This window comes from Sciurus vulgaris (genome assembly GCF_902686455.1).
Source record: "Sciurus vulgaris genome assembly, chromosome: 5".
Classification (NCBI taxonomy): Eukaryota; Metazoa; Chordata; class Mammalia; order Rodentia; family Sciuridae; genus Sciurus; species Sciurus vulgaris.
In genome coordinates this window covers 126,406,669-126,434,629 of record NC_136465.1, presented here as the reverse complement: position 1 = coordinate 126,434,629, position 27,961 = coordinate 126,406,669, and the positions used below count along the sequence as shown (strand labels likewise).

The 27,961-nt window shown below is 36.6% G+C and overlaps 1 protein-coding gene across 1 annotated transcript; it reads left to right on the top strand.

The window, feature by feature from the left end:
* Nucleotides 1–7: 7 nt before the first annotated feature.
* On the top strand, nt 8–22,528 carry KICS2 (KICSTOR subunit 2). Its single transcript, XM_079139687.1, has 3 exons — nt 8–256; nt 6,267–6,552; nt 19,379–22,528. The coding sequence occupies exons 1-3, from the start codon at nt 22–24 to the stop codon at nt 20,193–20,195; spliced, it is 1,338 nt and encodes a 445-aa protein (XP_078995813.1). The 5' UTR covers nt 8–21; the 3' UTR covers nt 20,196–22,528.
* The last annotated feature ends 5,433 nt before the right edge of the window (nt 22,529–27,961 follow it).

The following is a 27,961-nucleotide window of genomic DNA, read 5'->3' as shown; positions in this document are numbered from 1 at the left end:
TTGAGCTGCGGCGCAGCTCGCATGGGGGAGTCTATCCCGCTGGCCGCCCCGGTCCCCGTGGAACAGGCGGTGCTGGAGACGTTCTTCTCTCACCTGGGTATCTTCTCTTACGACAAGGCCAAGGACAATGTGGAGAAGGAACGAGAGGCCAACAAGAGCGCGGGGGGCAGCTGGCTGTCGCTGCTGGCGGCCTTGGCGCACCTGGCCGCGGCCGAGAAGGTGTATCACAGCCTCACCTACCTGGGGCAGAAACTAGGTACCTCCGCCCCGCCCTTGTTCCCCTTGAGGAGGAAGGAACGGGGTATATTCCCCATTCGGCAGTGGCTTGGGTTTCCCGTCTCTGTCGCTCCTAGCGACAGGCTCAACTAGGCACTCCCAGGTCTCCTCCCACTGTTCCTTTCCTTTCCTTCCCTGGCTTCCACAAACCCCGCCCACCGACCTGCGTCGCATATAGATTGACCCCCTGGGCAGTTGTTCGTAGCAGAGCTGTGCCTCAAACCGATGAGTTTACCATTTTGCTTCGTGCTTGGATAGGACCCATAAATGAGAAGTTAACCAAACTCCTATACCTTCGTTCTTCCAACTAGTGACACTGCAGTCAGTGGAGCAAAACTTGGCAATACAACCATATTGTGTTAATGAACACTATTTGGCCTCTTAAGGGTAAGGCTCCGAGTGTTTTGCATAGAGCCCTATCCCTTCTTCGTAGTCACTCAGTACATATTTAATGAACGAAGAATAGATGAGTACTGGGCTGGAAAGGCAAGAAATACGCCAAACGTTAGCAAGAGGAGACTTAAGAGGAAAATGGTAAATACTCCCATTTAACTCTTGCGTCTTAGAATAGATGCAAAAGCAAATTCAACTCATTTTCAGTAGTAGGAAAAAATATAGGTCTGAGTAGATATGGAAATAATAGATGTAAGAGCTAAAGGCTGTATGTACAAAGTATTACTTAAGATAATAAAGTTTGAATTCTGGAGCTTTGGGGTGTGTTAGTACTTGGTGTATTTTACTCTGTTTAATTATGGGAGGCACAGGGGGTCTGGTATGAATGAAGGATATACATATACAATATAAAGAATAGAAAGGTAAATTTGCGTGTAAATTCCATTTTGATTTACCCCTATATTGTCTGAAGGTCTCTACATATTGAGCTTTTGGTGCACACTCAAGGGACAGGGCTTTGTGAGATCCTTAACCTGTTGCTATTCAAATATTTAGCATGTTGATTTGTTGGCAAAACTGGTCAGGTAGTTTGACCTTGTGTTATTTTTTCCTTTTTTTGCAGTGGCACCTTTCTAAATGTGTAATTGCTGTTACAGTGTTATTTCACTTTTTACAGATGAACAAATTGTATGCCATTGCTCGTAGGAGAGTCCAAACCTGAACTGCTTTTGAACTGTCAGATTGAGCTATCCTTACAATGTGTTAAAAATATGTATGTTATGATTTGTACATATTATGTCATATAGACATGTGTATATCTATGTTTATGAAAATGGAAGAGAATTCTAGCTATAATACTCAAGGTAGGTAATATTTTGACAGTTTTGGTTGTTTTCTGACTCTCCCGCCTATACAAAATAGTGATTGATCCAAGTGCCATGATTCTTTAAACTTTTTTTTTTCTTAAGCTCATCCATGGGAATTTGATGAAAGCTATGGCCTTATAACAGAAAAATATGTGTGTACATAAAATTTTGCATAAATTTGAGAGGGTGCAGGTGGATTTCCTGAAACCTACTTGTGGACTTCAGTTTTAAAAAATCTTGTATTCTAGTTATACATTGTATAAACCAGGTTTTTACGTAAACAGATGTGGCTGCCCTATGTATAAGAACATGTGTATGAGTCTTCTACTGTTTCTTACTTGGGTTCTCTGAAGTGGTCCTTTTATAAAGTGAAGAGTTCTGCTTGAACTCCGCTTGGAATGGATGAACCTGAGGGCTGTCCTTGGAATTGACCTACCCAACAGTTCACACTATGTGACATGCCCAAGCACTATTAAACTGCCAGGTGATGGCCTCACTTCTGAAAAGGGTGTGTTTAACTTTAATTCTTGATAACTTACATGTACAAGTAATAGCGTAGTAAATGTAAGTTATAGAATTTAAATTTTAACTTTGTGAATAGCTCAGTTTTTTGTACATATTTATGAACATATGTGATGTCAGTGTAATTATAATAGGACCTCATAATTATTAGGTTGTCCATTTTCTTAAAAATTAGGAAAAGAATTGTGTTTCAATTTAAAACATTTCCATGTTCTGCAACTATTGTGCTAATTAGAAGATTTATATGATTTTCTTCATAAAGTAAAACAAAAAGATTATACATAAATCTTTTTTCAACTTTATTGAGGTATAATTCACAAATAATTGTATATATTGAAGATGTATTACTTGATGTTTTGATATACATAAACATTGTGAAATGATCACAGTTAAGCTAATTAATGTATATCACCTCACATGCTTTCTCTTCTTTATTGTGGTGAGAACAATTAAGATCTATTGTCTTAACAAGTTCCAGATAAAAAAAAAGTGACCTGTCTTGTGACTGGTAAACGTCTGAGGCTATAGCAGTGAATTCTGACAAAGGGAGCCTGTGGACAAAGGACAGACCTGACAGAGGCTTTGTGTTCTTGTTGTGGCTGTTACTGAAAAACTTTGGGTGGGCTCCTTATCTTAGCACCTCCTTTTTCCTTTGAGGAAAGAATAATACCTGTTTGGGGAAGGATAAGTTTCTAGACTCAATGCCTGTGGAGGATTTTGGAAGGCCATACTTTACTTCCCTTTGTTTTGTTACTAGAGCCTTTCCTCAAATCTGATTGCTAAAATTTGGCAAAGTAGTAAATGATTTGAGAACTGATTTTTAAAAATTATCATTAGCAAAAAGTTATAGAGTAAAATAGACAGGATTTTTTTTTTTTACATACTCTTTTTTTTAAAAAAAAATATATTTAGTTGTTCATGGACCTTTATTTATTTATGTGCAATGCTGAGAATCAAACCTAGAGCCTCACATGTTAGGAAATCACTCTACCACTGAGCTACAACCCCAGCGCTACTACATACTCTTAATACACTTGAAATTTCATGATGAAAAATGAACTGTTGGGGGAAAAAAAAACAAAGGTGAACTGTTGGAATCTTGAAAAATATTGAACATTCATAACTGGAGTCCCCTGGGAATAATTCAAAACAATCATATTTTGTAAATTTAAAATAGTGGCAAGATAAATCAGGTGTTTCTTGCTTCCTGGTGTGGAGGAACACCAGACCTGATTGGTATTCCAAACCAGGATACATAGGACTATATTCCTGAGAGTTTTGAGAGAAGAATCCCTTTTAAAAGAAATGCATTGTTGGTCTCTCTCTTCCTTATAGTGGTTTTAATTTACTTGGTTTCATGTACTTGTGGTTTTTGTATATTTATAAGATCTTAAAAATATTTGTTTTTAATGTAGTCTTTCCATTCTCCCAGATAAGGGTAATCCAATGAAGGTATGTATGTTTTTCAATGAAAAGTTAAAATTTTTTCCAAGCCCACCTGTTTAATACTGGAAGTGAGTACACAGTTAAGGTCATCTGGCTATTTGTCCAATAGTAATTTGCCATAGAGCCTTCAAAACTCAGTAATACATTATTGGGAGTTTTCTTATGTCAGTTATAAGTGGAAGGGAAAGAGACTAGCATTATTGAGTATGTTTTCCAGGCATTTTACAAATGTTATTTCATTTTGTCTTTTTAATAGTTTTGCTAGTTTTATGTTAACAACAATAATTAAGGTTCTGAGTGGCTAGGTAGTTTGAACATCACACAACATTTTAAGCTTGGGAGCTGGGATCTGAAACCAAGTCTTTCAGACTTCCAGAGATTTGTTGGTTTATATGATACTTTTATTACCTTCCTAACCTATGAGATTTTGTCCTACACACGGACACAGAGGCCTATTTATTTCTTCTCATCACCATAGAAAATCAGAACTAGACTGAAAATGAGCATGGGAGGAATACAGACCCTCCAGGGTACAGTGCTGTATGAAATGCTTAGTGTGATGATTGATCTTACTTGTATCATGTGGTCTTTGCAGCTATTAGTAGGAGAAAAGATGTGTGTGATCCTCCTTGTGTTTAGACAGTATTAGCAGTAGAGTTAGTGTTAAGAAGGGTGGCTACCATTAAGTTTGTCCAGAACCAAGGATTCCCAGAAGTCAGGACTTGGTTTTAAAACCTAGACTTAAGCTGAGTGTGGTGGCCCACACCTGCCCAGCTAGCTACTCAGGAGGCTGAGGTGGGAAGATCGCCTGGGCCCATGAGTTTGAGACTATCCTGGACAACATAGCCTGACTGTCTCAAAAAAATCAAATACCTGGACTAAGAGTCTCCCCGGAAACCAAACTTTCAGTGCTAAACTGAAAAGGTCCTGGGTAAGCTGTGACAAGTTGGTCACCCGACTTGGTAGTGAGGGATGTTAAGATTCATTTCGTAGCCAGGCATGGTGCCACATACCTGTAATTCCAGTGACTGGGGAAGCTAAGGCAGGAGGATCACAAGTTTGAGTATAGACTGGACAACTTAGACCCTGTCTCAAAGAAAGGGGTAAGGGACTGGAGATGTAGCTAAGTGGTAAAGTACCCCTCTAACGCTTCTAACTCCTTGACGGGGTGCTGAATTGCTTAATAAATCATCCCCAAAGCTGACTTTATAATTAGAAATATAATTGATAATTATAAATACAGAAGTAAGTAAATGGTATCTATGCTGTTTGAGCCTTTTTGACTGATATATAGACTGTAGTTAGTCTTAATTTCTGCTTATTTCCTTTGGAATCTCTGAATTACAGCAGCAGTTACTTATAATTGGTTCCCAGTCTTAATAATTCAGTGTGTGGTGCTTATCATATCATAACCTAGTACTCTCCCTAGTACTACAAAAACAAAACAAAAAAAGATTCTTTTTCTTCTCTTTTTGTTACTGGGGATTGAACCAAGGTGCACCGAACCACTAAGCCACATCCCCAGCCATTTTATATATGTGTGTGTGTGTGTGTAATTTTGAGAGATGGTCTCACCAAGTTCCTGAGTCTGGCTTTGAACTCATAGTCCTCCTGCCTCAGCCTCCTGAGCTGCTGGTATTATAGGCATGCACCACCAGCAAAGATTCATTTCTTGAAGCATACACAATGCGGTGAACTAAAAACAATACTGTGACATGGTTTATTTATTAAGTGAGTATTTTACACATTTCTTGATAAATGATTTTTACCCCTATTTAATATGTTTAGAATAGTACTTCATTCATTATAACATTCTGGGTTTATCAGAAATTTTCAACTCACCCATCTCTGAATTTAAAAAAATATATATTCCTATAAGTCATTGTTTTAAACACGACTTGCTTCTAACTCCTTGATGGGGTGCTGAATTGCTTAATAAATCATCCCCAAAGCTGACTTTATAATTAGAAATATAATTGATAATTATAAGTACAGAAGTAAGTAAATGGTATCTATGCTGTTTGAGCCTTTTTGACTGATTCATAGACTGTAGTTAGTCTTAATTTCTGCTTATTTCCTTTGGAATGTCTGAATTACAGCAGCAGTTACTTATAGTTGGTTCCCGGTCTTAATAATTCAGAGTGTGGTGCTTATCATTATCATAACCTATATTATCAAGAGTGCTAAGATTTTCTTTTTCCCCCCTGGGATCCCAATAGGTGTTCATGCATAAAAGGGTTATATATGTGGGTATTCCATTTTGTGGTACAGCCTAAAAAATAAGAGTCAAAGGAAAATGGAATTCTAAAGCAGAAACAGAAAATTCTAATGTCCCACAAATAACAAAAGTGTTAAATGATTCAGGTGTTCTGTTTTGTTTTTGTTTTATATATATATATTTATGTGAGAGGAGGGCTTTTTAGGTTCAAGTCAATATTATTTTTAGGTTAATTATGCTCTGAAATAAATCTGAATGCTTATTGAAATGGAATGGTAGAATGGGAGAATTGGAATGTGGGTGAAAAAATCCTGTATAGGTCCATTGCTACACCAGTGAATTGCACAAGATATTCATTTAACTTATTCCTCAGTGAAATTATGAATCATGAAGAATTTGTATCTCAACGTAAAGTCAGAAAATGGTAGATGCAAACTCGTTGAGTTCTGTGGGTTCTGGTTCTTTCCTTTTGGATGCTGGGAGGTGATTGGCACTTCTGGTTTATCTTCTTTATCTGTTGTGTGCTTATGTCTTTTGCCTGCCAGGGGGCCAGTCTTTCTTCAGTCGGAAGGATTCCATCCGCACCATCTATACTTCCCTGCATAATGAGCTGAAGAAGGTGGTAACTGGCCGTGGGGCCCTAGGGGGGACTGTGCCTCACTTGGAAGAACTCCTATCCCATCTGTCAGAGCAGCTCTGCTTCTTCGTTCAGGCTCGGATGGAAATTGCAGACTTCTATGAGAAGATGTACATGCTTAGCACGCAGAAATTCATCAATGCCGAAGAGCTTGTTGGCCTTTTGGATACCATCCTCAAGAAATACAGCTCCAGGTCAGTGTAGGGCAGGAGGGAGGGAGAGAATATAGCAGCTCTCCCAATACCACATAGGCTCTGAAATTTTTTCCCACTCTTATGAAGATCTATGGAGAAATAACTGTATCACATTTTATTCATACTATGAATCAACAGGAATACATTAGGCACCTTTGGACTTAGTTAACACCATGTTGAATGGGTATTTCTTTAATCAATAGCAAAAACTGAGAATGAGTAATCCTTAAAGGTGTATGATAAATTGATTTTACTGCTTATGAAATAGTTCTCAGAGTAAGGGAATTGCTTGTAAAATAATGTGACTTTTTAACATACTATGTATTGTCCTTTTCAAAGTAAACAGCTGGGTTAATTACCTACTTGTTACTCCTTTGTAGCTATTACTTAACACGTGTTGGGATCTCCTTTGTAATTGCTTTCAGAGTCTGGTGTAAAGTTTTGTTTGTTTGTTTGTTTTTCTAACTTCCTTAGCACAGGCAAGCATCTGTTTTTGAGGGGGGCATACTTATTACTATTTTTTTTTTGATAACTAAAAAGTTATTTGGAGGAGAATATTTTTTTTTTTTTCTTTTTAAAGATGTTGACCATTTGGAAAATTGCTTTTGTTTGAAGGAAACTGCTCTCTGTACAGAAATGAAACCAGTTGTGTTGCATTGCTCACTGCAAAAGGACCTGAAATGCAACGCCAAAAGAATTTTAGATGCATTGTGACTATCACTGAAGCAAATAACCCAATTTTATTTTTGTTTCCCTGAAACCTGGCATAGTGCCTTGCACATAATAACTGCTTGATAATTGTATGTTGGAGTGATTGGAAGTGAGTTCTTTGAAGGATGCCACCCCTTTGGATATGTGAATTTAGATGTTTGCTTAAAAAAGAAAGGTGGATTTTTAAAAATTGTGAATTAGTTTTAATTTCAAGCAAAAAGTAGACATAAGTTCAGGTAGAATATCTAGATTATCTGGAAATGAAAATAATTAAGGCATCATTTTTTTCCTTTCTTAATTTTAAACTCTAGAAGAAAATGCCCAAGAGTCTGTTTCTGGGGTTGGGGGCTATTGTGCACATGAGAAAATTGCACAAAACCATCCCATTACAAACAAATACTTAACGTCCATCCACACTGTCCTTCTTAAAACACTAATGTGATGAATCCTTCTACCCACTAAATAAAGATTTGAAAAATAAAAATCCCAAAGCATGAGGAGATGTCATATGTAAGAAGAGGCAAAGAGTACTGTAGGGTGAGTGTGAACCTGAGAAGAAGGAACAGGCTCACAAAGCTAAGCAGTGGTCACAGGATGTTTTGGTGACAGAGGCGGTCTGTTTACACTCCACTAAAATTTATTATGTCTGTCAATTACCAAATGCCCATTGTGCAACTGATATCTGTCTAAAATAATGTTCTCACTCCCACATTGTCCTCTCAGTAACCCTGATGATGAGGTACTTGCCTCTTCCATGTTACCAAGTAGGAAACCAAGGTTGAGAGCAGGTTTTTTCAACTTTAGCACTATTGACATTTGAGGCCACATTTTGTAGTATGTTCAGCAACATCCCTAGCATTGCATCAGGAGTATTTCCAGATGTTAGAAAGGTGGATATGTTAATTGATTTCACAGCTTGTAGGAAGGAGGGTGGGGATATTTATATATATGTATAGTTTAAGGAGACTGGCACATATTGAGCAACTACTCTTTGCCAGTCACTAAGGTATACTAGATTCTCTTATATATTAGTAAAGAACATTTGATTAATGGACTAGGAATTTTGAGAAAATTGGGAAAGTTAAAAGAGGTGATCTTTTTTTGTTGTTGTTCCCCTTTACTGGGGATTCTGGGAATTGAACTTAGAGGTGCTCTACCATTGAGCTGCATCCCTAGCCCTTTTTATTTTTTATTTTTGGACAGGGTCCTCCTAAGTCGCTTAGGCCACAAATTTGTGATCCTCCTGCCTCAGTCTCCCCAGTAGCTGAAATTACAGCCATGTGATGACATGCCCAGCTCAAATGAGCATTTAAGGGCAGGTAGGATTTTGAAAGCAAAAACAGGAAAGAAGAGAACAGGTGCTCAGAAATGAGAGTGTTTTCAGAATGCAGAAAGGCCTCAGGGTTTTGGTATTTCAGTGCTCTTTCTTCCTGAAATGTTCTTGCCCTAATTGTCCTCTCATCTTTAAATCTTGGTTCAAATGTCACAGAAGCCTTTTCTTACTATTGTAGCAGAATTATCACACTTTTAGTCACTGTCCTGTTCCCTGCTCTGTATTCTTCACAGTACTGATTGCCATCTTAAATTACTGCTATTTGCTTAGAGTGTTTCTCTTCCTCTAAACTAGAATGTGAGCTCTGTGACAGCACCTGGAACACAGCCTAGCACAGTAGGTGCTTAGTAGATGTTTGCTGAATGAATGAGTGCATAGTTGTTTTCCTGGTTGAAAGTTTGTACTTTAAAGTAGTGGATAACTGTGAAAAGTTTTTCGAATGGGTAAGTATAATGCCGTTATCTTTATCTTAGACTAATGACTGTGGCACTGGAGTGTGTAAGTGTGATTGGGAAGAAAAGGGTAGAGTAGGCCATTGGGGTAGATAGTCTGATAAGTGGTAGTGGTTTTACATGGTTGCAAGACAATAGGAAATAAGAGGATGACAAGTCTAATTAGTCTTGGCTAGCAAAGATGATTTGGAGGTTTTGCTCCAACAATAATGATATCATTTACCAGATTGAGAAGTCAAGAGGGGTGGCAGTTTAGAAAGAAAAGCAACAATTCAGGGCAAGTTGAGTTAGAGTTACATATTTTCAAGTAGAGATTTAGCAGGCAGTTGGAAATTAGGGTCTAGGGCTCAGATGAAAGGCCAGAATTGGAGAAAACAATTTGAAAGTAGACCTACGCATTTTTTTTCTGTTTCAAAACTAAAATGTCAACGTTTCTTTAAAGCAGCATCTGATTCTACAGCTTGTGCAGATGGAGGGTGGAAATTTTTTTTTTTTTTTTTTCCGAAGGAATCTGGCATATATTGATCAACTGCTGTGTGACAGGTACTATGATATATATATATTATCTGATTTAAATCTTAGGGATAGATAATGATCCTTTTATGGAATCTCATAGAAATTAAGCACCCCCCCCTTCTGCCTTTAGAATCATATTCTATTTTTCTTTTTCTGTTTTCCTTTTTGGAGCTAGGAATTAATCCTAGATTCTTCTGCATGCTAAGTATGCACTCTACTGCTGAGCCACATCCCAAATAGAGCTTATATTCTTTTATGGATGCATCATTGCTTGTATAAAATAATTAAGATGTTTCTTATCCAGTCAAAATAAGTAATTTCCCTCTGTTGATCATTTTGCAAGTCACTAAATAAAATTGATTCTTCAGGAGTCACAGTAATCATTTACTACATTCCCTTGCTAGAAGTAAGAGTTATATATTACATAGAATCATGTAATGTACATATTGTCAGAGCATAAGATGGTTTTGTTAATGTATTTTTAATTCTTACTGGTTTTTTTTTTTTTTTTTGAGAGGTGGTACTGAGGATTGAAATCAGCTCTATTTTATATTTTATTTTAGAGGCAGGGTCTTACTGAGTTGCTTAGTTTCTTGCTTTTGCTGAGTCTGGCTTTGAACTTGTGATCCTCCAGCCTCAGCCTCCCAAGCTGCTGGGATTACAGGTGTGTGCTTATTATTTCTTTATAAGATTTTCCCCTGATTTTTTATTTTGAAGTTTTTAATCCAATAGAAAAATTGCAAGCATAGTATAGTGAACACGATTACCATATGGCTATCCTCTCTGAGGTATATGCCCAAGAAGAATTAATTGTGGTGATGGTTGCATAGTTCTATGAATATTTTAAACCATTTAATTATAGACTCTTAAAGGGTGAATTTTATGGTATTTTTTATGGTACATGAATGAAATACCAGTAAAGCTGTTATTAAAACTACAAGCAGTTGTACAGTGCACGTATAAATCTTTCTTTTAAATTTCCATATTGTTAAAATTTTCCATTTTGTTTTCTCCCTGTATATAATTTTAGTGTTGTTTAGGAGAGGCAATCATTATCTTGTATCTTATTTCCAAACAACAATAAAATTATGTACAAGAGATAGAAATAATCAGGGGCTAGGAATGTAGGCCAGAGGCAGATCATTGCCTAGCATGTGCAAGGCTCAGGTTTCAAACTACAGTTACTGGAAAAAAAAAAATCAAATTTTATCTGATAAATATGTGTCATACGATGATAGAGTGTTGATAGCATATGTCTGTAATCCCAGCTATTCAGGAGGCTGAGGCAGAGGGATTGCAAGTTTAAGTCCAGGCTGGGCAACATAGACAAGAACCCTGTCTCAATGTTAAAAAAAAAAAAAAAAAAAGAAGAAAATCAGTGTTGAATTTCCTGAGTATAAAAACTTTGTTATGTTTACATATGCTTCTTAGAACATAAAATAGATTTCTATAGATTTCTATAGCTTTCTCTCTTTTATAAAGATGTAATCATATAATAAAATAGTTCATATTCACATTTTCCCAGCTGTCCCACAGATGTCCTTTACAGTTGGCTTTTATTTTTAATTTTCATATCTCTTGATCTTTATTACAGTTGTAAATTTTCTTTTTATTATTGTTCAGTAGGTAATATGTTCACATGACTCAAAATTTATGAAGTACTGAAGAACACATAGCACAATCTTTCTCCTGTCCCTGAATCTTAGCCACTTAGTGGCTCTCTAAAGGGGCAGCAGATGTTAGTGAGTTCTTTTATTTCTGAGATATAGTCTATGCCTACAAATATATGCACTTTCTTTTTTAAATATTTACAAATTTTACATTTTTTAGAATATTCATTTATTTACTTCTTCCATGAATCTGATTAATACATATTTTCTTTTAGTAATTTTTTTTTGGCAAAACCAAAAACTTATATAATTGGGAATGTGATACTAAGGAAGAAATGTCATGTGGAGATGTCCAAATGCTAATGTGAAGTGATGTGCAGAAGTATCAGGAAAGCTTAAGAAAAATAACCACTCCTGGGCCCGTTTCCTTTTCCCCAAGAGGGTAAAATTTAATGTTTCTGGGTTTTGTGTCCAGAAGCCTGTGTTTTCAGAGTTCCCAGTGATACTGATACATAGTTTGCACAAATAGATAAGAGAAAGGTGTCAACTCTAGGATCTACTGGGTATTGAGCCTTAGTATTATGAAAGCATGTGTGTATCTCCTATGAATGATTATTGTTATTTAACCATTTTCATTTGATTAGATTAAAAATATTTTGTTTTTTAGTTGTAGAGGACATAATACCTTGATTTCATTTTTTCATGGTGCTGAGGATAGAACCCAGGGCCTCGTACATGCTAGGTGAGCACTGTACCACTGAGCCACAACCCCATCCCTGATTGGATTTTTAATCTGTTATCTTTGAACCTTCTTGGAAACCCTCCATTTTCCAGAGACTTAAGAATTTCTGATGAAAGCCCAGATTTCATTCTTGAAGCTCTTAGGGTACTGCTTGGTTGTACCTTTCATCCTTTTGAGTGGATATTGATGGAATCTGATGGAATTGGATTGCAGTATAGCATATGGCCAATAGATATTTTTTTTCCAGTATCTTTCACCCATGTTACCTTTCTCTAATTAATAGGGAATTTATGATCACAAGACACATACTAGTTTGAAAATGGTCAAAGTTAGGGGGTTTGAGTTAATTTGAACAACATAAATTCCTTAGTAAAGAAATTCTGAGAAGTTGAGATTCTGTAATTATTCTCTTTGAGAAGTAGGATTAATTAGGTGCAAATTAACATGGTTTCCATTGTTAACAAAGTTAACATCCTTTTTTTCAATAGGCTTTTTGATTTGGTATCTGTACCACATCAAACACTTTTCTTTTGTGGTTCCAGAGCTCTAGAGAAATAATTCATATCTTGGTGATCTCTTGTATTTAAAGAGTTAATCTTCCCAAAGGATCTGTTTCTCTGACAAGGAAGGTTTATTTGCCCCAGTATAATTAATACACGTCAGAACTCTCATAAAAAATTTTGTGAATAGGGTTATCTTTCAAACAATAAAATGTCTTTGTATTAAAAAATTAACAAGTTTGAGGAATAACATGGAATCTAATCCTCTGGCCTTGATTTGAGGCCCATGAGTTATTACAGTGTCTAATCTGCTTTCAAAGATGAATGGAAAGCAGGTTTTTTCTTTTTTTTCTTTTGGGAACCAGTTGTGTTCCGAGTACAATGGTATTAAAAGTTTCCTCTTTTGGTAAACCTATGTTATTAGTCAAAAGTAAATTCTTATTTTAAGAATCACATTCCTTTGTGATGGTGTATTTTAAATGAAATTATTAACAAATCGTGTTATCTTAATAATTATTAATGACACAAGAGTTTCATTGTGTTCCATTTAGAAGAAGAAATATGAATTCAGTTGTACAAGATTAAGAATATCTGCTCTTCCTTGAATATTTTGGAGAAGAGGTAGAACTTGGTTCTATCTCCTAATGCTGTAGAATTTGTTTTGAATTTACCTACCTGTTTTGTACAGTGGGCATAAAAGAAAATTTTACCTAGCTAATATTTCTGTTTCATGGTTAAAAAATGGAAGATGAATTATAAATGGAAATTAACATGTATTGTCCTAAATCAAAAATATAATTTTAAGAACTAATGCTTGTAAATAAAGAAGTTAACTATCACTTATGCATTCTAAATAGTTTTTTTTTTTTTTTTTCTTAGTCCTAGGGATTGAATCCAGAGCCACCCACATACTAGGCAAGTGCTCTACCACTGAGCTGTATATCCAGCCTGGCTTTTTGTTTGTTTTGTTTTGTTTTTTGTTTCTCTTGAGACAGGGATTTACTAAGTTGCCCAGGCTGGCCTACTGCTTTGCTTTAGCCTTCTGAGTATCTGGGATTATGGGCATGCACCACTATGCCTGGCTTCTAGATAACGTTGTTTTTTTTTTTTTTCTTAATTTTTAGTTGTAGATGGACACAATATCTTTATTTTATTTATTTTTATGTGATGCAGAGGATCAAACCCAGTGCCTCATACCTGTGAGGCAAGCACTGTCACTGAGCCACAACCTCAACCTCTAGATAGGTTTTTATGAAATCCTGGGGCTAGGGATATAGCTTAGTGATAGAGCTAGCATGCATGAGGCCTTGAGTTCAATCCCTAGTACTGAAAACCAACCAACCAACCAACTTCTGGTATGGGGATAATACATCATTCTGTGACTTATATTCTGTAATCATACATTTATCGATAGAATTTTAAAAATTTGTTTAAAATATTGACCTATATAAGTTTTTATTTCATTTTAGGAAGCATAGGTTCTTGATCTTACGTACGGCAGAACTATGATTTATTTAGGCTTTTATTTAGACTTTATGTCCTTTTTTCTTCAAAAAAATGATTTGTGGTGATGAGACTGTTAATAGTTTGTTAGTTTCATGTGTATAGTTCAACATGATCAATTATTGCCCACTAAAAACTCCATAAGCAAAACTAATAATAGTACCTTTTCTCTGGTAAGCATCTCTCTAGGCATTTGACATGCCTAGATCTTAACATGAAGAATTAAGCAAGTGTTCTGTGATTTTGTCCAGGTTTACCTTTCCAAGTTCATTTACTACTGTCCATCAAATGCCTTAAATTCCAGCAAAATTCTTTTTAAAATTTTTAAAAAAATATTATAGACCTTACATTACTCATTTTTTTTTTTTGTGGTACTGAGCATTGAACTCACTGCCTCACACTTACTAGGCAAGTGCTCTATCACTGAGCCATAATCCCAGCTCCTGCAGCAAAATTCTTAAAGAAACAAGTTACAAAAAGAAGTTATTGAAGATTTTAAGAAGTCAAGAAATAATCTATAATCTAATGTTTCTCATAATTATTTGACATTTCCTGTCTCTGTTTTAGCTCCTTTTTTTGTTGTTGTGTTTATAATGTATATTCATTGTACTGTAGTCTATCAGTTAGCTATTGCCACAATAATTTCGTGTAACAAGCCACCCCCAAATTCACATGTAGTTCTGCCCCTAGAGGGATTGTTTGAACTGGGTTCTTCTTTGTAGTTCTGCTTATTAACACTGTTGGTGTTACTGGACTTATTTCTTTGCTGTGAGCTTTGGGCTTAAGTCCCTTCCACTTGTGTTCATTCTGAGTCCAGGGTTGAAGGGGACACTTCTGACCAGGAGCAGTGTTTGTGCAAAAGAATAAATTCAACCAAACTCATTAAAGCCTTTGCTTGCATCAGATCTGTTAATATCTCTTTGGCCAAAGCAAGTCACATGACCTAGTAGTCATAGTAAGTCAGAGTAAGATAGTACTCTCCCGTGCTGTTGGAAATAGCTGCAGAGTTATGTGGCAAAGCGTGTGGAATCAAGGGTGGTAAGAATTGGGGCCAGAAAAGCAAGGCTCCATCTTCATATGGCTAAATCCTACCTATTCTTTTTGTTGCCCCATTTTTTTATTATGGTTTAAAAAATACATAACATAAAATTTACCATCTTAATCTTTCTTAAGTTTACAGCTCAGTAATGTTAAGAATATTCTCATTCTTATACAATATCTCTTTGGGATTTTTTTCCCCCAACAGTGCTGGCTGGGGATTGAACCCAGGGCTTCCTACCATTGAACTATGCCTCCAGCCCCTAGAATTTTTTCATCTTATAAAACTGAAACCCTAAACTCATTTTTCATATTATAAAACTGAAATCCTATACCCATGGAGTAACATTGCCTGCTGTCCCTGCTCCTGGCAATTGCCATTCTATTTTCTATTTCTATGAGTTTGACTACTTTAGATACTTTATATAAGTGGAATCATGCACTTTTTGTGAGGGGCTTATTTCACTTAGTGTAATGTTCTCAAGGTTCCTCTGTTGTAGCATGTAAGGGGATTTTCTTTTTTTAAGGTTGAATAATAATCTGTTATATGTATATACTACATTTTCTTTATCCATTCACCTGTCACTGCGCTTCTACCTTTGCTGCAACAAGCGTAGCCAAACTTGCAGTTTCAGTGAGGGGCAAAGAGGAATTAGGAAAATAAAGACTCACAAACATAGAGTTTGAAGATTATGCTGGGATCAGGTGTAGCTTTGCTCTCTGATGGAGATGCAGATCTAAAGAGTTACACCAGCAATCTTTATATATGTCCCTTTATCAGGTTAAAGATTATGCAAGCATTATTCTTTGTATTCAGGAAAGTTACAGAAACCAGGACATCTATGTAGCTTTTCTGCAATTGCAATCCACAGTTGCAAAGTGCAATGTTAGCAGCTTTGTGTAGCTCTCAAGAAAGTCCATTGTTAAAATTTACTGTAAAGCTGGCAGGAACAGGAAAAGCAGAACTGGTGAAACATTGTGGTTGTCTAGCATAAGAATTCCTCTATTACCAGGAGCTATGTGCCTAAGATTAAGGTCAAAGCTGATAGGACTTGTACAGAGCCGCCTCATACAGGGCATTGCCATGCAGCTAAGCATCCTGTGCCCTTGACAGAAACATTCACAGGCACCAGGCACATCACAACCATGAGGTCATCAGAAACCCCCAATCTCAAGTCACTGCTCTCCTAACCTCTGTCACCGCTCTCCACATACCTCTTAGATGCTTCTACCTATTTAAACATGGCAGAATTCAAATGCCATTTCCTCTATGGCCTCTAGACTCATTCAGCATAAAGGAATTAGTCTTTCCTCTAAATTATTATTTTATTTGTATTCCTCATTATAAAGGTATTAGTTTCTACTTTGTATTATAAATACCTCCTTCCTGTGGAAGGCCCTGTAGGGCAAACCTCTGGCTAATTCTTCTTTGTCTGGTAGTCCCTCTTTTTCCATGGTTTTGCCTTCAGTTGCCCATGGGTCAGTCATGATCTGAAAATATTAAATGGAAAACTCCAGAAATAAACAGTTTTTAAGTTTTGACTTGCATGCTATTCTGTGTAGCATGATGAAATTTCTCATTATCTGCCTGGAATGAGATTCATCCCTTTTTCCCACATATCCATACTGTATAAGCTACCCACCCTTTGGCAATTGAGAGAGAGCAATAACATTTACGTGATTTGTGTTATGGTATATTGTTATATTTGTTCTATTTTAGTATTAGTTGTTGTTGTTATCTTGCTGTGCCTAGTTTATAAATTAAACTTTTATCATAGGTATATATAGAAGAAAACAGTATACATAGAGTTCAGTACTATCTGAGGTTTCAGGCATCCACTGGGGTTCTTGGAACATAAGCCCCACAGCTAAAGAAACTACTGTATCCTCAATGTTTTGACTTCCAAAAATCAATAAACTAGTCATTTTAAATGAAAAGAGGTTGTAGATTTCTTTTTATTATAGCAAAATGGACATAACATAAAACTTACTATTTTAACCATTTTTAAGTGTGTAGTTTTGTGGCATTTAGTATATTTACATTTGTACTGTAGATTTATTTTTAATTGGACTTCTGACTTCTCACATGCATGAGACCATCATAGATCTTTTGAAAGGAACTCCATGATGTAGATTTGTGAAGGAAAAAGGTAATGTTTCTCAAGTGCAATTTTTTTTCTTAATAGAATATTATATAAACCTTTTTTATTCTTTCCTCTATTTGTGGAGCATGCCAGCTCACCCTCCCTCATCCCTTTCCTCCCTTCTTCAGAGCAAATGTTTTCTGCAAATAATTGTCAGTTTCTTCTGTATCCAGACTCTTTTCAAGCTTGCTGCTGTAGCTTAGGTGTCTATTTTTGGATTACAACCATTTAAAAGATTCCCCTGTGAGTTGTGAATAACTATGAGGCACACAGAGTAGAAACAGGGAAATGATGCATCATAATACTAATCTCTGTGTCTTGGCAGACTAATATTAACATGAATTTTTAGCTCTTCTTGAAAATGAAAAATAGCTTTGACATTCACATTCATCTTTAATAAATGTTGAACATTTAAACACTTTTAGTGTGTGTTGTGAAAGAGCTTGTTCAGAATTCTTTCTGAAGATTATACAGAGAATCCATGTCCTTTCAAGGACAGCTTTGGATATAAATGATGACTTCCAACTGAAAATAGTAGAAAAGTATCGGAAATATTATTTTATAGATGGTTCCTGAGTTACAGTGATTTGATTTGACTTGTGATTTTTTAACTTTACATTGATGCAAAAGTGATGCACATTCACTAGAAACCATATTTCAAATTTTGGATTTTGATCTTTTCCCAGGCTGGTAATATATAGTATAGTACTCTCTTGTGCAGGACACTGGCAGCTTGCCACAGTCTCAGCCAGCCACATGGTCACAAGGTAAAAACCTATACTTGACAGTACACTGTTACATAGAGGTGATATTCTATAGGTGAGATATATTGAATGCATTTTTGACTTAAGATATTTTCAATTTAGGATGAATTTACTGGGATATTGACACTGTAATTCAGGGAACATCTGTAGTAGGGTTTTCTCCAATTGCATATGATTTTTCTCTGATTAACTGTTCTGTGTTCATAATTCCTTGGCAGATTTTTCTTGTAGCCATGTATAGAATATTGTGATATTTAATGCTCATAAGCATCAAGGGACCTGAAGACTGAGGTGATAGGAGCCCTTCTTAGAATTCAAAACTTTTGAGACTTATTCTACTGGGTGTGTGTGTGTGTGTGTGTGTGTGTGTGTGTGTGTGTGTTTGTTTGACTTCCTGAGTGTTTATTCCCAAACATATAATGTTTGAAGAATACAAATTAATTAAGCATGTGAGCTAAAAGATTTTGAAATTTGGTTTATCTTTATGATTATTCTAGTATATTATTAGACTTGACCCTCCATTTGTGTTTTAACTTCCACATTTTGAAGGATGTTGAGGATAAGTGTGAATAATAAATGAAGGTAATGTTATTTGAATAACTATTCTGTTTTGAATATGAAATATTGAAATAACTATTCTGTTTTGATATGAAAATCAGTGTCTATTTTATAATGTCCAAACTGGTATGTGATTCTCTTAATCATAATGAATAACTATTCTGTTTTGATATGAAAATCAGTGTCTATAATGTCCAAACTGGTATGTGATTCTCTTAATCATAATCTCTTTAATGAGTATATAAATAGAATTTTTAAAAACTCCAGATATGCTTGTGATGATTTTCTTCCAGTTAATTTGTGATTGTTAGAGATCTCTCATTTGCTCACCATTTAGCTTTTAACCAAGATTAAATATGAAGGGAATTTGGAACTAGGATTGAATAAGGGCTGACTGGTAAATATTGTCTGTTTTTCTTTAATAAACACTGATTGTCTGCTAAGTTACATGTATTGGTTTATGGCATATACTCTTATTTGCACAGTGGGTTTAATAATGCCTTGTGGAGTTACTGTGAACAATAAATGACTTTATCTGTTTTATGTATGCACTCAACAGATGTTTTAGTCACATTTAAAAAAATTTTTTTTCTACCTCTTCAGAACCACACTCTGAAAAGAGGATGCCTTGTTTTGATGATGTTTGTCATACAATTCCACAATAAACAAGAAAGAATAATAGCAAATTTGATTTCTCTATATTTCTAAAAAGGGTAGTCACTGCTCTCATTAAAAAAAAAATAAATTAAAATAAAACTCCAGGCTATTTCCATAGAATATGATGTTAACATAATTCTGAAGTGGTGAAGTTATATCAGAATTTTAAAATAAATCAATGTGGAATTATTCCATCTTTCTTCCCATGCCCTCATGTCTAACCATGTGGGCTTTTTTTCAAGGTAGGAAATATCAATGTGGAGTAACATTCCCCTTATTTCTAATCTCTTTCCTGTAGGTTTCATCACCCAATCCTCAGTCCTTTGGAGAGCAGTTTCCAGCTGGAAGTTGATGTCCTGAGCCATCTTCTGAAGGCCCAGGCCCAGGTCTCAGAGTGGAAGTTCCTCCCATCTCTGGTTAACTTGCACAGTGCTCACACTAAGCTGCAGACTTGGGGCCAGATCTTTGAAAAGCAGCGGGAGACAAAGAAACATCTGTTTGGAGGGCAGTCTCAGAAGGCTGTTCAGCCCCCACACCTTTTCCTTTGGCTGATGAAACTCAAAAACATGCTCCTGGCCAAGTTTAGCTTTTACTTTCATGAGGCACTGAGCCGGCAGACGACAGCTTCAGAAATGAAAGCCTTGACTGCAAAGGCTAACCCAGACCTTTTTGGAAAGATTTGCAGCTTCATCAGAAAATATGATGCTGCCAATGTGTCCTTAATTTTTGATAACCGAGGTTCAGAGAGCTTTCAGGGTCATGGCTATCACCACCCCCATTCCTACAGAGAGGCCCCTAAGGGTGTGGACCAGTATCCAGCCGTGGTGTCTCTGCCCAGCGACAGACCAGTCATGCATTGGCCCAATGTCATCATGATCATGACAGACCGGACAACAGACTTGAACAGCTTGGAGAAAGTGGTTCACTTCTATGATGACAAAGTTCAGAGTACTTACTTCCTAACCCGCCCAGAACCTCACTTTACCATTGTTGTCATTTTTGAGTCAAAGAAATCTGAACGAGACTCCCACTTTATTTCCTTCCTCAATGAACTCTCACTTGCCCTTAAGAACCCCAAAGTTTTTGCAAGTCTGAAACCTGGATCCAAAGGTTAGCCATGATTTGCATGAAAGATTTTGAAGTCTGCAAATTGTGTTCTTAATTGCTCTGATGATCTGTAGCGGTCTGTGACTAGAATTTACATCCATTCATGCTTCTTTCAGAGTAAAATTAAAGACAACTCCTCCCTAACTGTGTTGCACACTTTGTAAGCAATTAAAGCCAATTGAATTAAGTATCCAAAGAGTAATCTGGGAAGTGATCATGGGCTACCATGTATCTTCATGGTGCAGCAGAGTAGTTCTGGTATTTTCTCCTGTATTTTTCCTTTATTTCATGTATACTGAACATTTATTGGCCTTTGATTTTTCTTTCCAGATATTTTATTATTCTAAATATTGAGTTCTAATGCACTTCCAAACACCCTCTCTTTTCTTCGTTCTTGGAAGAGTAAATTGGGATATTAAATGGGTATGTTTTCTTTCTCATGAATTAGCCAGTTAACATGGAATTATTTGTTTTATAATTCTGATATACAGATTAATTTTTTGATGCCAAAATTAGGATCTTGGTAAGAAATTTCTGCCATTGAAGTTAAAGGTGAATCAGAGTGGTAGTGTAATGTTAGGTTTTAACAGTTCAGATGACAGTCATGGCACCTGTAATGCATTGGTCCTTTTAGGGCGATCTTTATGCCTAACTACATTTGTTTTTATCTTTTTAAAGTTCAAATTTTTCACCATTTAAAAGTCAGCATAAGCCATCATGTGGGGTTTCTTCCTCCTTCTGTGTACTATCTCCTTGACTCTGTCACTTTTGTGCTGAAATCTGTGTTCATCTTTGGCTCCACTCCTTGGTTATTTTTAGGCTCAGAAAGCATCACTGTTGGTTTTTCAACCACTTTTAGTTTCTCATACAATGTAGCCTGCTTTTTTAAAATCAAAATGAATTGATTTTGCTAAAAATCAATTGTGCTTTCAGAAGACCTCTTCATAGTAGAGTAATCAACTCAGTACTTAGTACATCTGAACTTGGGTTTCATGCCTGCCTCCTGCAAATTATGTTCAGTAGCAGTGCTACATCTTAGAACTTTCTTAGTTTCTTTCTTAAAACTTTCATTTTTCCTTTAGTAGGTGTTCGTGGGGAAGTAGGTGGAACAGTGAAGGCATAATGGACTGTGACCTTCATTTCTGTTACTGATTCAGAGTAAAAAGAAGCCACAAAGAATAACTGAATTGTTACTACTTGGTAATTCTTTCAAAGTTTGTGTAAAATGTAACAGCCAGATGAGTCCTGTTTCTCATGATTCTGTAGACCCACTGTTGAACTGGGTGTCCATAGCAGCCACACCAGCAACATCAGCAGATCCAGGGAACCTCCGAGTCAGTGGGAGGACTGCCCACCTAGTCTGGACTGCTTGCTCGAAGAACAAACCCACTTACTTTCTGGGGAAAACGTGTTTTTATTTCTCTGTCATCATGATTTGTAAAAAGCCAGTTTGCTTTAAATAGAAAGTAGTGATTTATCTTTACATTTTATACACTCAGGTTCTATAAAAATATGAACAGATTTTACAACATTGACCTTACTTAAAAAATTGAAAACAGTTGGAATTAAAAAGTCAAATCATTTTTCTTCCCTTTTGTGCTTTGCCAAGGAACTGAAAAATATTCCTCAGTGTTTGTATATATTTTTCCCCCTGGATAAAACCACCATTAGCCTTAATGATAGGATCCCCTATGTACCTAAAAGAAAGTGTGCTTCAGTGGAACACAGGGGGGTGTAAATAAAACATGCAACACTTAAACTGTCAAAGGTATACATCTTTGAATTGTATATTTATTTTTTAAACAAAAAAGAATTTACGGAACAGAAGGCAGATGTAAATACTAAAACTCTAAGACAACATGATTCATAAATTACTGTAACTATCATAGACTGAAGGAGTCTGAAGATTAACTATTGATATTCTAGTCATTTCTTAAGCCCATTTAATAAAGTTTTAACATTTTGGTTCAAGTGAAGAAGCAGTCATTTTTACTCTCAGGTTTATTCCCTAAGTACAGTAAGAAGATGATCTCTAACACCTGTGTGTTTTTCTAATTGAAAGAGTAAACCTGCACATTCCCTGCAGACTGCCTACTTTGAAATTCATTTCTAAAACCACAACCTTATAGATTTTCTGAGTAGCTGGGAGCATGGTCAGCACCTAGTCTGCCAAAGGAGTCCCTCAGGAAGTGTTTCTTTTGAGGCTGCTGTTTGGACATGGGGTGAATATTTGCAGCTTTGTCCTCTCTGGGTCCAACCTGGTATCTGATATGTTTTTTTGGGGAATGTGAAAAAAAAAAAAAAAAGAAGAAGAAGAAAAAGCTTGCTTTCTAACTGAGGAGCCAATACCCTTTTTATAATTGCTTTGTATTTTTGGATATGTTGGGGGAAATTTGCTTTCAAGAGATAATTGATTCTTTACTGTATTCCCAGTGGATTCAGTCAGGTCATCTTTAAACCATGTCCACCCTTTTGATCTAGCAGCTGACTTGTGGGTTTTATTTCTTTGGCAAGTTAGCCTCTGAGTGCAATTTTTCTATATGTAAAATGGGGATATGAAAACATGGGTTGCCTTTTTCAAAGGATAGTGTAAGACGTCATGAGATCATACATATAAAAAAGACTTTGAAAACTTAACTGGGGTTCAAAAGCTGTATAAATAAATAAAAGATGAGCCACTCTTCTCTTAAACTTGATGCCTCTCCTGTACTTTCTCTTTAAGTTCCTGATCAACCTATGCTTAGATATGAAATTCAAGTAGCACTTGAGCTGGTTTAGAAGAGGAGGCAGATGAATACCTAACCAACACATCTGCTCTTCCTTTTAGAATCTTTGTGGTTCTTTGTTCCCAAATTTTTGTGGTTGGTTGATAGCATCATTTCAGTTCTCTATTAACTCATTTTGGGGGGTTTCTGATTGCTCTATCAATTGTTGAGAGAAGTGTGTTAAAATCTTCAACTGTGATTATGGATATGTGTCTTCTAGCTGGTTTATATCAGCTACAAACTGGTTATGTTCTAATTATATTTTTCCTTTTTTATTAGCCAGAATAAATATTTACAAAGAAATTTTATTTCCCAATATTTGGTTACCTTCAAGTACAATTATATAGAAATGGCTCTATAAATCTGATTTTTATTTTTGCCCTTTAAAAATCAGCTTTAAAAGTAGTGAATTAGTTTCTTAGCATCTTCCAGAGAAGCTGTAGAATTTTAAAAGATATATATGTATCTTTTAAATATATATGAATAAAAATATATATGAATTTATAAGAATTTTTGCCTTATGTTTAACCTCAAATTTGAAGCAAAGCAGCCGTTTCCCCCACAAGATACTTATTCTATGTAAATATTATGACTTTCCCTTTTTTTTTCTCTTCATTACTGTTGACTGTTTTCTTCCACATTTTCCCTTTCCTCTCTCCCTCTCCCTTATCCTTCCCTTTCTCCCTTAGTTTCTGATATTGCCCTCATCAATTCCACTTCACTCACCCCACCCCCCTCTATGTCTCAGGGAGCCAGAACATGCCCCAGTGGTCTCTGACCCACTTTGGGGAAGTAGCATCTGGAAGTATTCATTTTGATTGTTTTTACAATCAGTCGTTTTCAGTAAGGCAAGAATATATGGGGGTGGGGCAGTTAATTTTGACATTAATGGGGTGACCACAATGAAGCCTAGCCACTTCATGAACATACAGCCAACTAAGCCAAGCAGTGCTGTTTTTATCTAGCAGATAATTTGGCCAAATATTTCCAAGAGTAGTTTTACTATGTAATGTTTTACTTAAAATCATTCTTAGTCTATTTGTTTTAATTAGGTGTAAAAGCATTAAATTAGCTCCTGATTTTTTTTTTAAAGGAAAAAGATATTTTTCTCCTTTCTAAGTGAGAAAGAAGGAACATACCATGTGACTCCCCAAGAAAGCCCTATAGGTAGAGTTTAATTTAGCAATTTCCTCTCTACTTTTCTACCAGGTTCCTGTTACCAGTGCAATTATTTCATGGCCTTTTGCCTGAATTATTCTAAGTAGCTTCTCCAGAGGAAATGAGTCAGAAGAAATAGGCTTGATGTGCACTTCTACCTTTGGAGACTTCGCTTGGTATCATGTAAATCCATAAGGTTTCATTAATGCAAGTATTTTACTTGTCTGCATATTTTTTCAATCTGCTTTTGATGACAAGGTGTTTTGGGAGTACTTTATATTTAAAACCATATGGTATGTGTAAGATACCAGGTTAGAAAATGGAGAGGCAATTGGGTTCCCTATCACTTAAGCCTGGGGGCAGTACTCTGAGCCTTGGTATAACTCAGGGAGGATTCTGAGGAGCAACTGCTTGGGAGTGCAGTCTGAGAGGAGTGCTTAGCACACAGTGGCAGCAGCAGAGGAATGTAAGATGGCATCTGACATTGACGTAGGAGAGGAAGATTGGGGTTTTTACTGACTTTGGTCCTAAGGTGAATTCTGCTTTTGCTTATCTGGAAACAGTACAGAAATTCTGGAATGCAGTTAAATTAGAAAATCTGATGACTGGTGTGATCTAAGACATATAGTGACTCAGCTGGTTGACATTCTAGATTAAGTATTGGCTCATTTCCTTTTTGAAATGACATGCAATAGAGTACACTCCTTTCCTCCAGGGTCATCCTGCTCTCAGTCACTCCAGGTAGACCAGTGTTGGAGCTGTCCCTCCAGCAGAAGACAGGATATGAACGACTCCTTCCTAGTATTCAGCATTCATTCATTTAACAACTATTAAAAATTGACTATATGAAGGGTGGTGATAAAAGTTAACCAAGACCACATGTGCCACTTTGCTGTTGATGCTTGTAGTTAGGGGGTCTGGCTCTAACCACCCAGATAGCCAAGTGTGGTGAGGGCTATAACCAGTGAGGTGCTGAGTAGCCTTTATTATTTTTTAAATTTTTATTTGTTCTTTTTAGTTATACATGACAGTAGAATCTATTTTGATATATTTATACAAACATGGAATATATCTTATTCTAATTAGGATGTACATGATGTTGAGATTCACTGTGGTATTTTCATATATGTACATAAGAAAGTTATGTCAGATTCATTCCACTGTCTTTCCTATTCCTATCTCCCCTCCCTTCCCTTTATTCGCCTTTGTCTAATCCACAGAACTTCTATTACTCAGCCATGGAAAAGAATGACTTTATGACATTTGCAGGTAAATGGATGGATCTGGAGACTATCAAGCTAAGTGAAAAAAAACCAAACCCCCACAAATCAAAGGTTGAATGTTCTCTCTGATATTTGGATACTAACACACTGAATAGTCTTTAACTTTGTGGCACTTGTATACCTTACTATGAATTTTGGCAAAACTGTCATATTCTGATTTAAAAAAAAAAAAAACTAAAATCTTCATTTTGTTTAGTGGTTGTGGTGTGTCTCAATGGTAGATTGCATGCATGAAGCCCTGGGTACAATCCCCAGCACTGTCAAAAAAATGAAATAATTTTGTTTAGCTCTCAAAGATGTATTTTATTATATACTGCAAATATTGACTTTAAAATAAAACATTAATTGCCCTTCTAAATGTGTGTGTATATGTGTATACATATATGTGTGTGTGTATACACATACATATGTTTGTTGTGTTACCATAGGTTCTAAGAGTTTAATGACTAAATAATACATATGCATTAGAATATTTAATATATACTAAGCATAAAAAGTTACATTTAATTTGAAATATATCTTTCAATGAAATGAATAGCTATGTTTTTATGGTGACTTGTTTAAAGAAATTGTCTCAGTGTTTCTTTGGCGAACAGAAATTTTTACACCTTGCAGTAAAACCCCATATTCAGGACATGGGTTCTTTGTTTCTTGATGTCCCCCTACTTGTTGGCTAACAAGTTGTCCTGCCACAAACATGGATGTTGGCAGACAACAAGATAATTATTATAGTCCCAGTAGCAGGAATGTCTCTATAGGGAAGAATGACCCCTTCCAAGGATGCTCACTATACAGACATCCTTGAAGGATGGTCCAGAACCAAGGATGATTAGTGCTTCACTCTCAAGACCTACAGGAACATGAAAACCTCATGAAAAATTGTCAGCACTTGCATTATCATAAACTTATGGGTGAGAGGTGAACTTGCTTTCATGTGGGAAAAGGACTGTTATTAAAGGAGAAGGTAGAAAACACATATCCATGAATGGCACCTTCACAGGCTTGTTTTAGGAAAGAGTTAATCTGGAAGTTGAGGATGTGAAATTGATCTCCTTAAAATGATCCCTATTCTTGTATCTTGAAAAGTGTTCACATACCCCGAAATAGTATTGTGATTTGAAGTTTACTATTATAAGGCACTTAGAAGTGAATCTGGGCTGCTGGTCTCCAGGAGTTTCATATCCATTGCAGTTTTGAGGTATTCTTGATTTTGGGAAGCTTCTGTGCTAGGTTCCTGAACTTTCAGAGAAGTATGCTCATCAGATGGTGATGATGCCATACATTTATCACTATATGTATTGATTACATAGGAAGGGGATGATGGAAAGAAAGCCCAAACGTGATGAGTCTTCTAAGTTTTAATGCCAAGGTGAGCCAAAGGTAAGGCATTTCCTGGATTAAAAAAAGGGGGTGGGGGACCAATAAAGGGAAAGAATAAAGTACAACTGTCTTCTCCTTTTACCTTTCTTTGTGCCAATATAAGGATTATAATGTAGATGTGGGGATAGATGCAATTTAAAGAGGAAAGAAAAAAAGTTAAAATAAGTGGAGAAGGAAGAGAAAGTGACACTAGAGTAGTGAAGAGTTGCTGTGGCATTAGGAGACAAAGGCACTCCGCTGTCCTGGGCAGAGCCATGGCCTCAGGAAGCAAGGCCCAAGACCCTTTTGTTCTAGTGCTTTGCGATTAGAAAGAGACAAGAGAATCCTTTGCTAGGTATGCAAGAACCCATTCAATTCTAGCTCTCCAGTTACTCAGTCACGATCTCTGGCATTATGTTTCCTAAGTTTACTGTGAACACCACTTTCCACACCATCTAACAAAAGTAATTATTTTTATTAAAATCAACCAAATATTTTAAACGTTATTATTGAAAAATGAAAAGGCACCCAGACAAACCAGTCCAGATGTGGGAACTCACGCAAGAGATTTTATTAGGCAGACGAACAGCATCTGCTCTGAAGAGAGAACAAAGCACCTGAGAGAGCATGGCGCGGGAGCTTCGCTTAAGTAGTTGAATTTCCCAGGCTAAAGACCATCCGGCCAATTGCTGAGCAGTTAAAATTCCCGGGCTAGGGACTAAGCCAATGGCTGCCAGCACAAGCTGACGGGTGGACCTATGACTGGCTAGGATCTCAGACTGACAGCTGGGGGTGCTGTCATGCTCCCTCGCCTTTCCCCGCAGGTGTGTCCAGCGCTGGACCGCCCTGGAAGGAGACCCAGGAGGTCGTAGGGTGCGCTGGTCATAGGCAGCCCAAGGCGGGAGTGGAGAGCCAGACTGTAGGGCAAACCCAGCTCCCGCTGGCTGCCTGCTGCGACCAGGCTGACACCCGGCGGGTTCACGCTAACAGAGCGCTGCTTTGGCAGCTGCGGACCTAGCCCGCTGCATCCCCTGGGCAGCCCACAGAGCACTACAATTATGTCCCTATTCCATTTTGTGGACATAATTTTAAATTTTCTAATATCTTGATCTCTGTTTTATTCATTATCACTTCATATATATCACACTAAAGGCATCCTTTTTCTTAATTTAGTGACCATTCATAATGTACTATATGAGTTGATGCTGT